General features: G+C 41.4%; 1 protein-coding gene across 2 annotated transcripts; it reads right to left on the minus strand.

The window, feature by feature from the left end:
• Positions 1–2,351: 2,351 nt before the first annotated feature.
• On the minus strand, positions 2,352–10,373 carry IFIT2 (interferon induced protein with tetratricopeptide repeats 2). Of its 2 annotated transcripts, none has more exons than XM_023225161.2 (2): positions 10,198–10,373; positions 2,352–5,301 (listed from the first exon to the last, which is right to left on the minus strand). In XM_023225161.2, the coding sequence occupies exons 1-2, from the start codon at positions 10,200–10,202 to the stop codon at positions 3,888–3,890; spliced, it is 1,419 nt and encodes a 472-aa protein (XP_023080929.1). In that variant the 5' UTR covers positions 10,203–10,373; the 3' UTR covers positions 2,352–3,887. The 2 variants fall into 2 exon arrangements, with proteins under 2 accessions (XP_023080929.1, XP_023080930.1); XM_023225162.3 differs by lacking the exon at positions 10,198–10,373 and adding an exon at positions 5,737–7,182 and having other exon boundaries at positions 2,352–5,421.
• Positions 10,374–11,899: the final 1,526 nt, after the last annotated feature.

Consider the following 11,899-nt stretch of genomic DNA (forward strand, 5'->3'; position numbering starts at 1 on the left):
CACTGTGCCTGGCCAGGTTTGAGTTTTTAAATGTAGTGCTTGATGACAAATTAGTAAGTTTAATTTAAAAATGAGAAAGGAAAATGTGTGCTCAGTGGTTTTATATCACAGTATCTCTGCTCCGGAATATCTGTAAATCAAAAGCAGAACACAAATAGGTTCATTTACTTGGGATATCCAGGATGCTGGAAAGGTAAAGAAAGACTTTTCAAATATTTTAATTACATTATATCTATATAAACACACTGGGGCCAATTTCCAGGTCTTTAGAAGGGTTTCAGGAATTTCCAGTTTCAGGGCAGAATTTACTACATATTTTTACATTTTACCCAATTCAGAAATAACACAAACTTTGACTCATTGTGTTTCCAAAACAAATGAGACATAAACCAAGGCTCTGGGGTCAATATGTATCATTCACCTGTTTGGTAGCCTCCTTTTCAATAGCAGCCTGCAGAGAACCAGAGGAGAAGCAGAACTGTTTGGGATTTGTTTCCACAGGCTTCCAACAAATCCTGCCTCTGGTCTCTTCTCTAGTCTTAAGTCCTGTATGTAAAGCAGCTGAAGGGAGGCCCCATGTAGAGCTGAGAATGCCTCTCTTACAAGTGCATGCACCTAGGTACATCTAAGGATTTTAGTCAGTTTCCCTCTTTGTAGCCTCCCTAGAAGGTGTAGATAATCAGCAATGAGGTAGCTGCACTATTAATCATGGGGAAAATTTCTTACATAGTAGTCTAAGTTAGTCCCTTTTCCAAAACTGGCAATGGGGGAAATGGAGGAAACGAGGAAATGGGCATATATGATCTCAGGTTGGAAACTACAACCCTCAGATTGGCATCCAAGGTTGATTGCACGTATGGTAGGGGTCCTAACACAAGGCCTACCTGTGTTGTAATCAGGATTCTAATACGTCCAGTCTTCCAGTTGTACTCCAGTACATAGGAGATGAAGGAAGGTGATATTGGAGCATGACTCAAGGTCAGCTGTCCCCAGGGACTGCGTCTGAGCTCAATGGAGAAAGACAAGCAGAAGTCAATGAATCTTTTTCACTGAGGACTGTGAGGCAGAGAAATAAATAACAACTACTTGGAAGCAACACAGAGAAAAGAGGAATTCTTCTCACTCTTTCACTGACACTAACACACTTGAAAACATTGTTGGCAGAGATATTAGTACTCTCAAGGTGGCAATCAAATACGGAGAATGTGAAATGTATTGAAGGCAGTTTTAGGGGCAATGGTCATTGATGGATATGGGTGTTGAAGCTACACAAGTAGCAGGTGTGATCAGATAACTCTGATAGACATGTTCCTCAGCACATAGGGGACATCTACTAGGGGCTTGCCATGTTGGGTGAACATATGGAGGGAGTCAAATGTCCTGCCCTGGGAAATGTGGTTAAAAGGCAGGGAATTACAAGTCAAGTGCAATTAATGTGACTCCATTTGTTATTCCTGGATGGTGAAATTTCAGGAAACAGGAGCTATGTACATAATTTTCTTTATTGTTTTCCAATCATTTGTTAACTTTAAGTCCTCAAATAAATATTAAGTGTAATATGTTATGTTTCCCTTTCTTATCCTTCTTTCTGTTTTCTCACTAAGGTTCCTGTTCCAGCAAGGGACTGGTGGCATGACATGCAAGGACAAGATTACATACATCTGTCTTTAATACACACAGGTACTGATGATCCTCTCTCAAGTTCGGCATGCCTTTCCATTTTAACCTTCCACTCAGAATATGTGTGGTGTTCCTTCCCAGGCACCAGATGTAGTCCTAATTTACTCAGGCAGGGTGAGCTAGATCTATCCCTGAAACATACACTTGTCCATTTTGATCCAATGAAATGAGTTTACCTTTGCAGTTGGTGTGATTTGCGTTTTCCATTAGAGACCTCTTGAAAAATAACAGAGATTTCAGAACTTCTTGTCTCTTCCTATTCTTTACTTAATAGGGAAGACTCTCTAACATGCATTTGGATTGAGTCCAGGATGGGGCATAAAATGGAATCAGCGACATTTATTTCTCATAATAGAGGTCAGAATAGAGAAAATGTGATAAAAACACAAGATTTAACAAAGAAAAGGGTAGCAGCCCACCCACCATCAAGGTGGAGACAGAATGTCTGTGTTCATGTAGGTCAATGGTAGCAGGTGGCAGAAGGCAGCTGTTATCCGAAGCCCTGGACTCTTAAAGCTGAGGAAAAAGTTTTGTTCTGTTCAGGTGATTATGATAGTAGACCAGCCTAGGTTATTTGGATTTGGTTCATACCTGTGTAACATTTCATTTATCAGTAGCTGAGTCTGAAAGGTTTAAAGTACAGCAAAATTCCAGATGAACCAGAACACTGCTTTATGTTTTATCATATTTAGGTTATTTATTAATGAAAATATATGACATTTTCAGGAATACAAATTTTGCACCCTGATGACCTCAAATGCATGCAACAAGATTTTTAATACAGAAAATAACACAAAAACTGTTGTTACAGTGGTTAGAATTTTTAACTTTAAAAAACCTTGAATTTTTATTGTTTTAAGTGCACAATAAAATAATGTTGATATATACTTAAGCTTAAATTAATTCCAACAGGCAAACATTTTCCAACCCAGAGCATGACTGATGGTCTCATGCTGGGTCAGCTGACTCTATTTTGGTTCACACCAACTTTGATGTCTAGGCCATTCAGTATCTACCTAGAAAATCCCAATTGTCCAAGAACACCATGAATTTTGGGATTTCTCAGAAGATTTTCAGAGTTAGAAGTGTTTATATCACTTAATATCCAACATTTCCAAAGAGGGGAAAACCCCACCATCTATTGTCAATGGCATTTCCCAAGACCTTGCACCAGGCCCTTAGTCACAAGGTTCCCCATTTTTTTGCTTTCCTATCATCTCAAACCAGGTTCATGAAAACATTTGAACAAAGTCAGTCTTCATTTTACCAAAAAAAATTCCTAACAGTGGCTAAAATATTGAAAATATTTCAAATTTGATTACAATCTACAAAGATAAACCAGCATTCCTTTCTCTTTCTCTCTTTTGGTTACTTTTTCCCTATCCCTACAGGTGGAACATTTATTTTTTCCACACAGGTTTTAAAGAAATACATTATGTTGGTTTCTAGCATATTGTACAGAATCCATTTTCATTCTTTACATGTTACATTATGACTATGAGGAGGGCACAGTAGAGGTGAACTCTCTCTATACTTGCTGAAAGTCTTGTACACATTGCTTTTTGTACCATTGCTTCTAGCTATGTCTCTTCCTGTTCTCTGCTCTCTTCTCAACTATGTTGCCACCTCAATGAATCAGGCACTTGAATTCACCTTGTGTAGAATACTCAAGATTGATGATAGACTGGGAAGGAGGAGGAAGGAGGCAGAGGTGAGAGATGGGGGATACCGAGCCCTATTTAGACTTTGGCCCTCAGCTTTTGGATGAACTTAGCACATTACTGGCTATGCAGGACTAACCTCTATGGGATGCAAAATGACTCCAAATATGGAACAACATTGCAAAAATGGATTTCAATATTACATGAAGGATTTGGCTGCTTTATATAAACATAGAAACAAGTCCAGTGGACTACTCCACTAAAGGTGACTAAGCAAATGTTACAGTTCAAACTGCACTCAAGGAGTCAATTGAGAAATAATTCTATCACCAAGCCCTTAGACCTACCCCCCAATCTGGTCCCTCTCCCAGAACTCCTTGGACTTTCTGAAGACCCAGCAATTAACATAGTCCTGTCCAGTGGTATGGCCAGTGTCTTAGTCCAATCTTTTGCCATATCAGTCATTACATATTTTGAATACCAACTTGGTGGAGGAATTTCAGCTCCCTTTCAGCAGTAGCCTAGTGGGCACCACATCTCTATTCTTCATTCCCCATTCCAGCTTGATGCTGAAGGGATGAGGCTTCCAGACTCCAAACCCCTCTCAGAGTCTTCATCCGCTTGTTGCATTTTTTTATTCAACTCCTGAAGGAATGCCAAGACATGCAAAGCCTCAGAATCTGCTCCATTTTTAGAAAGTCGCATTTTGGCAATTTTTTGCAGTTTGTCTTTCATCTTTTCTTTCTCCCTTGATTTCTGGTTTATTTTTACACCCTCTATAAAGTGGTGGATGGCCTTGTCTTCACACTTCATTTGATACAGCTGAAAGTTGCCATACCGCAGATGGAGCAGTTGTTTTGCTACAGGAGTAAGCTCTTTACTGAATTCCTTTTGGAAGTAATACTCTGCTTCTTCATACTGATCTGCTAGAGCATGGAGGCTGGCAAGAAAGGAACAGACACGGAAGAGATTATCATTGGCCTCATCAGCTTTCTTCAGATGAGCCACAGCGTGTCCTATTAGTTCCAGTAATTTTCTTTTCCCATATATTCCATTCTCTCTTAGATTCATTACTTGGAGGACTTTTGCCCTATAGCAACACCCAATCTGGCAGTGCAGGTAGGCATTGTTCGGTAGGTATTCTAAAGCCTTTTTAAGCAGTTCAATAGCTTTGTCTGGCTCATCTTTTCTTCGATAAAACTTTGCTGCACTGCGAAGTACATCTGTTATACCTGGGGCTTTCTCCAAGGCTTCTTGAACTAACTTCTCTCCTTCACCTTCCTCTTCGCCTTCTTCACGCATCTTATGAAGCTTCAGAGCCAGGAGGACTTTAAGGTACTGGTTGTCAGGATTCAGCCGAATGGCTTGCCTCAGAGGGTCAATGGTGTTCTGAGATGGTGGCCAGTTGTCCAGACGGTAGCTTGCTATTGCCAGTCCAGAGGTGAATTCTGGGTTCTTTGGTTTCTTTTCCAGAGCCTTCTCAAAGCACACCTTCGCTCTTTCATTTTGGTTTCCTCCACACTTTAACCGTGTCCACCCTTCCTCACAGTCAAGCTCCGGACTCTCAATTCTGTAGGGACTGGAAAACTTCTCACAGATGTGCTTCACCTTGTCTACATAAATCTGAGCGTCTGAGAGTCGGCCCATGTGATAGTAGACCCAGGCATAGTTTCCCCAGGTGACCAGACTTCTGATTTCTGCTTGGTCAGCATGCTCTTGCTGGATTAACTCTTCAGCTTTACATAAGCATTCCAGGGCTTCCTCGTTTTGGCCTTTGAGGTGCTTTAGATAGGCCAGTAGGTTGCACATTGTGGCTTTGAATTCACGATTCTGAAACTCAGTCCGGTAAAATACTTTGTCTTCAAAATCATCCAAGGAATTTTCTCCCTCCATCAAGTTCCAGGTGAAATGGCACTTTAATTGCCGTAGGCTGCTCTCCAAGGAATTCTTAGTGTTCTCACTGTAGGGGAAAACAGAAAGATGGACACTTTGAGAAATAGATTTATATGTTCAAGAAATGGGAGCATGGCAAATAAAATTCTCCTCCTCCTAAAGACTGTTAACACGAATCAAAGAAAGTCTCCTTCTTTTTTTTTTTTTTTTTTTTTTTTTTTTGAGACGGAGTCTTGCTCTGTCGCTCGGGCTGGAGTGCAGTGGCCGGATCTCAGCTCACTGCAAGCTCCGCCTCCCGGGTTTACGCCATTCTCCTGCCTCAGCCTCCGGAGTAGCTGGGACTACAGGCGCCCGCCACCTCGCCCGGCTAGTTTTTTGTATTTTTAGTAGAGACGGGGTTTCACCGTGTTAGCCAGGATGGTCTCGATCTCCTGACCTTGTGATCCGCCCGTCTCGGCCTCCCAAAGTGCTGGGATTACAGGCTTGAGCCACCGCGCCCGGCCTCCTTCTTTTCTTTCTATAATATGTTTTGCCATATTGTTAATTCCCGCATGTTATAGCAGGAGTTTAGAGACTGTGAGCAGCAGCAGAATTAGAGCGAGGGTAGTGGGTTGTTCTCCGAGTCTGTGGCTACGTTTTCATGAATAAGACAGTTTTTGTTAAATAGCTCTGCCCTCTGCTTTTGAGGGCCTCTGTGGAGCCTTGGTTTTATTTACGTAGTTTTAAAGAAGTAAATGTTTTTTTATTGCTTTTTGTTTCTGTTCTTCATTCTTCCCTAGCTTCACTTTTGTACTTTGAAAATTTTAGCTTTATAATTTTTTAGTCTTTTGATGTTTTGCCATACTGATTTTAATTTCTCATCCCTCTGAAATGCAGCTTCATTTTATCTTTGATATTCTTAATTCCTTAGTTTTCCTTCATTTGCCTTTAAAGAAATCTTGACTACTTTTGATTTTTTGTCTATTTCAGCTTTTAATAGATCCTTCGTTTATTTTGTCTATTCAAACTTTCTGAGCTTTTATCAGATTGGTTTTATTTTGTATTGGTTTATTACTTTACGATGCTACATTTTCATTTTTTTCTGTTGAATTTTTCCATTTTAACCATTTGAATCTTATTTTCAACCATTCTGAATTTTTACTCATTTCATCTGCTTTTGTACTATTCTCTCATTTAATTTCAAGTATTATTTATGTTAGCAATATCTCAAACATTTATTTTGGAATAAAATGTAATTTTTTTCCTTCCCCCGCCCCCATACCTCTACTTCTTAAACTGGTGATTTCTGTTCTTAATACATCTCATCGAGTTGCTCTATTAGTAATTTTGTACTTGATTGTTTTAATTTTTTTGAAATGTTATTTTTCTCTTCTGCGTTTTGCTTTTATAACTAGGGGCAAGACGTGCAGCTACAGGGAAGGCTCACAAGGCCACTAGCTCCTTTTCTTATAGAAAGGGCTCTTTTCCCTTTAGGGTACCCTTACGACTCTCCTGGAAAGATTTTCCATTCCCTTCAGTGTTGGTCCTCAAAATAAATAAATAAACCAAAACCAACCAAACCAAAAAACAAAACAAAACAAACAAAACAAAACAACAACAAAAAAACCCCCCAAAAAACCAGCAAACAGAAAAATGAACAAAAGCCTGTACTTCGAATTACTTTGGAGATGAATAACATTCCACGCCCCAAATTGTTTCTCAACACTGTCTGTGTATTGGAGTCTCTGTAATGTTGCTTTTTCTTACTTAATTTTTTTTTTTTTTTTTTTTTTTTGTGGTGTCTGTACAGCAACCGTTGTATCAGGAGCTATATTTCTAAATAGTATGGCTTCTTATGCAACCAATAGATATCTGGAATGTCATGCAATGTGGCAGGATCACTTTTGAAATATATGTCTAGATAGAAGATTATGTGACCTCTCTTTCTTTCTTTTCTTTTCTTTTCTTTTTTTTTTTTTTTTTTGAGACAGAGTCTGGCTCTGTCGCCCTGGCTGGAGTGCAGTGGCCGGATCTCAGCTCAATGCAAGCTCCACCTCCTGGGTTAACGCCATTCTCCTGCCTCAGCCTCCCGAGTAGCTGGGACTGCAGGCGCCTGCCACCTCGCCTGGCTGGTTTTTTTGTATTTTTTAGTAGAGACGGGGTTTCACCGTGTTAGCCAGGATGGTCTCGATCTCGTGACCTCGTGATCCGCCCGTCTCGGCCTCCCAAAGTGCTGGGATTACAGGCTTGAGCCACCGCACCCGGCCTATGTGACCCCTCTTTCTAACTGCCCCTCTCTCTCCCACTTTTTATACCACTCCTTCCCACTCCCATTTTGATTGGGAATCTTCCTGTAACCTCACTAAGAATAAAAATAGATTTATTTGGACATGAGCTTTTCTTTTTTCTTTTTTTAAATTCTTTTGCGACGGAGTCTTGCTCTGTCACCCAGGCTGGAGTGCAGTGGCCGGATCTCCGCTCACTGCAAGCTCCGCCTCCCGGATTTACACCATTCTCCTGCCTCAGCCTCCGGAGTAGCTGGGACTACAGGCGCCCACCACCTCGCCTGGCTTTTTTTTTTTTTTTGTATTTTTTAGTAGAGACAGGGTTTCACCGTGTTAGCCAGGATGGTCTCGATCTCCTGACCTCGTGATCCGCCCGTCTTGGCCTCCCAAAGTGCTGGAATTACAGGCTTGAGCCACCGCGCCCCGCTCCCGACGTGAGCTTTTCAACTGGAATGCTGCTGCCGTTAGGATGCCTGATACCAAGTCAAGCACTCCAGGGCTCCCGTCCCTGGGGTTAGTTACATCAAGAGCCTTAGACAACCTGACTCTTTGCTAAGACCTATTTGGAGCTTTGAATGGAAGGCGGGTCCTTCCTATAAACTCCTGCCTGTTTTCCATCCTATTTTTGTTTGTTTGTTTGTTTGTTTGTTTGTTTGTTTATTCTGCTTGGGATAGTTAAGTCTCCATTTGTTCCAAGAAACAGAGATGAGCAGGAACTGATTTAAAGTTCCTAGAGTGCCTCGCAGGACCATTGGTAGGACTGCAGTGACCCCAGGAGGATCAGAACAGGACATTGGGGAGCTCGGAGGGCTCAGACCCTGTGTTTTCTCCATGTGCATCCGAGTCATACTCTCTACTGTAGTGCATTCATTACAGAATATGGTGAGTCCTACAGAATAAGGCCACTCTCAGATCCCAAGCATGTGCGGCACGCATCCTAACACCTGAAGACTCACTCTAGCTTCCTTGCTCCCTCTCAATTCTATTTCCAACTTCCATTTGAGTTTGGGTGCTCATTCCCTTAACACGTACACTCCTTAGCTCCTTTCTCATTTTACAAAAGAAACAGAGAGAGTAAATAGAATTGAGATTATCTCCACCATATAAAACATAAAGTCCATTGTGCATTTGCAGGATAGAGACATTTAATATAAATGTAAATCCCGTTATGTAAAATCCCGTTGAGCAGCCATTTAAAAGGCATCCAACTTCACTGCTTGATTTTGGGTTCTTATTTTCACTGTTAAGCTAGAGAAGTCGGTCTCAGACACTTGCTTCTTGGGCTCTGGCTTCTGAGGACCTATTCTCCTGATTCCTATAGAAGTTCCAGTTGTATATACAACAACAACAATTTCTTCCATTGCCTTTTATCTGGATAAAAGCAGCAGTGACATTATCAACCAGGCTCAGAACTAACGCTACCACCACAGTTTCTTGGAGCCGTCTCAGAATCACGGAGGAACCTTTTAGAAACACACATCCTCAGACTCCAACCCAGACCCACTTAATGAGAATCTCTGGGGAATTGACCCTAGAACTCTGTCCTTAATAAGCTGTCCAGGCAATTTTTATGCATGCTCAATTTTGAGAAACACTGTCTTAGGGCACAAGAGCAATGCCCAGTGAAAGTCACGATAGATAAACAATAAGGAAAGCAAGAAGGAGGGATGGGTCTGTATCATAATGGGAAAAACTCTAAGACCATGCTAAAATTCTAACAAATAGGAAAAGGGTTCTATAGATTCTGGGTGACCACAAAAAAAGAAATCTGTAAATATCTCAAATCTTTTTTTTTCTCTCTCTCTTTTTTTAATCAGGCAGAACATTTAAACCAGCAGGAAATAATATCGTTTCAAGAAGAGAAATCAGGAACCCCACAGAGGTAGGACAAGGTGTCTTATAGGAAGTAAGCACTGGGGTTGGTAACACGGGATTCCAGAGCTCCCAGAATAAGGGTGAGGCAACCAGGTCCGGCCACCCCACCCTCAAACTGGAGAAAATAGTTCCCTTCCTACTCAATGAGCTAACACTTCCTCTCCAGGGCAGTCTCATGTTTTGGGGATAGAAGGGAATGTCAGAGGTGGGAACTATTTTCTCCAAGCACTCCATCTCTAATTCATACTCAGGAGGACTCTAACCAATCAGTAGCATTTTGGGGTGAAAATATTTAAGTTTACCAGCCTTTGTGCAAATCTGAGATGAAGGACTACATTAAAAGTAAAATTCACCTTAGCAGGAAGTGGGGTTTGCTATTCTGTGTGTATCTTTAACAGTATCTGCTGAAAAGAACCCTTTTGTTAAATAATTGTATTACAAGTCCCCAACTTAGTCCTTCGAATATGAAATAAGAGAGGGACAGTGCACAAGAGCAATGCCCCCAGACCCATCTTTAAGTGAACCGCCGGGCGGATGAAACATCCCTCTCTGCTGCCTTCTTTCTCTGATTGCAGCTCAGTTCCCCAGGCGAGCAGTTCTGGAGATGAATTTAGGAAGCTTGCCAGCGTGAAGCAGAAGATTGTTTAGGAAGGAACAAATCAGCATTGGTAAGACAGATTTACAACCGACAGAGGTAAAGGCATAGTAAGGCCGTAAACAAACGCTAAAATGGAGCTGGCCCTCTTTGGGAGCATAGCTACTCAGGATTTGCATTGGACAAGATGACTCAACAGCGCTATCGGATACGAAGGGAAAATCTTTACCTCATGGTTGCCGTGTAATTCTCAGCTGTTCGGCAGGACTGCGGTTCAGGCAGCTGCACGCTTCAGAAATCTTCCTCTTCTGCCACCAATAAATGCTGAAGAGACCTATATATACAAGTGGCCTCTGGTTCCTTTCTGCTTGTTTCCCTTCAGCTGACGTTACAAAAGGGAAAGTGAAACTAGAAAGGGAAATTGGCAGGACTCTTTACAGGGGAATGAGCACTCCTTTTCCTCGGGAGCTGAGTTGCAATCAGACCAAGAAGGCAGCAGAGAGGGATATTTCATCGGCCCGTGTCTGGGGGCATTGTTCTTGTGCACTTTCCCTCTCTTATTTCATATTCGAAAGGACTAAGTTGGGGACTCGTAATACAATTATTTAACAAAAGGGTTCTTTTCAGCAGATACTGTTAAAGATAAACACAGAATAGCAAACCCCACTTCCTGCTAAGGTGAATTTTACTTTTAATGTAGTCTTTCGTCTCAGATTTGCACAAGGTCTGGTAAACTTAGATATTTTCACCCCAAAATGCTCTTGAGTAAGAGCCAAGCCCAGCTGGGTAGTGAGTTAGAAGAACTTCCTCTTTGTGGAATGTGTTGATGACATCAAGGGAGCACAACTCCGAGAAGGGCATATTTACAAAGTACTCTGCCTTGTGATTACCATATTAACACATTTTTGCTCTGCTTTATACCAACATGATCCACAGGCCACTGTAAGGAGCAGTTATCTAGCCTCAACAGGTCAGGGGATTTTAGTCTGAATCATTGCTGAATCTCCAGTCCCTGCAAAACTACCTGCACATTGCATGGTATGGCAAGCATTCCAAAAGTAGTAGTTGAATAAATGAATACATGATTAAAAGCATGGGTGGTGATGTCTGTCTATCTGGATTTGAAATCAGCCCCCACTTTTATGCTATGAAACTCTGGGGAAAATTATTGAATGTTTCTGCTTCGGTTTTGTAAATTGGAAATAGTACCACTACTGGTTCATTGTGGTGTTGGAAGGATGAAATAAGAGAATATGTGAAATGTCCTTAGAATAATGCCTGGCAGTAACAAGTAAATGTTAGTTTCTATTATAATTATTAACTAAAATCGTTAACCAAAGTGATCAGAGGGGAAACTTTCTTTTTTTCAGGCTGGTGTGTGGTGGAAAGATCCTGACTTACTACAACCTCCACTTCTCTAGTTCAAGTGATTCTCCTGCCTCAGCCACTTGAGTAGCTGGGATTACAGGCACGCACCACCATGCCTGGCTGATTTTTGTATTTTTAGTAGAGACGGAGTTCCACCATGTTGGCCAGGCTGGTCTCGAACTCCTGACCTCAGGTGATCTGCCTGTCTTGGCCTGCCAAAGTGCTGGGATTACAGGCGTGAGCCACTATGCCTAGCCAGAGGAAATTTCAATGTTTGCTTTTTCCAGAACTTTATCTAGCCTGACATTCAACAATCCGTCATGATCACTGACCTAAAGCCAAACAATTCCTAACATCTCCTTATGTTCTTGGCTTCCCCAAGCCCCACAATATTTCCCCCTTTTTATTGATGTATAATAATTTACATATTTATGGATTGCATGTGACTGTTACATGCAAAGAATATTTAATGATCAAGTCAGGGTAATTGGGGTATGCATCACCTTCAGTGTTCATCATTTTTATGTGTTGATATCATTTCAAGTACTCTCTTCTAGTTACTT

The sequence above is a fragment of the Piliocolobus tephrosceles genome, chromosome 9, assembly GCF_002776525.5.
Source record: "Piliocolobus tephrosceles isolate RC106 chromosome 9, ASM277652v3, whole genome shotgun sequence".
NCBI classification, from domain to species: domain Eukaryota; kingdom Metazoa; phylum Chordata; class Mammalia; order Primates; family Cercopithecidae; genus Piliocolobus; species Piliocolobus tephrosceles.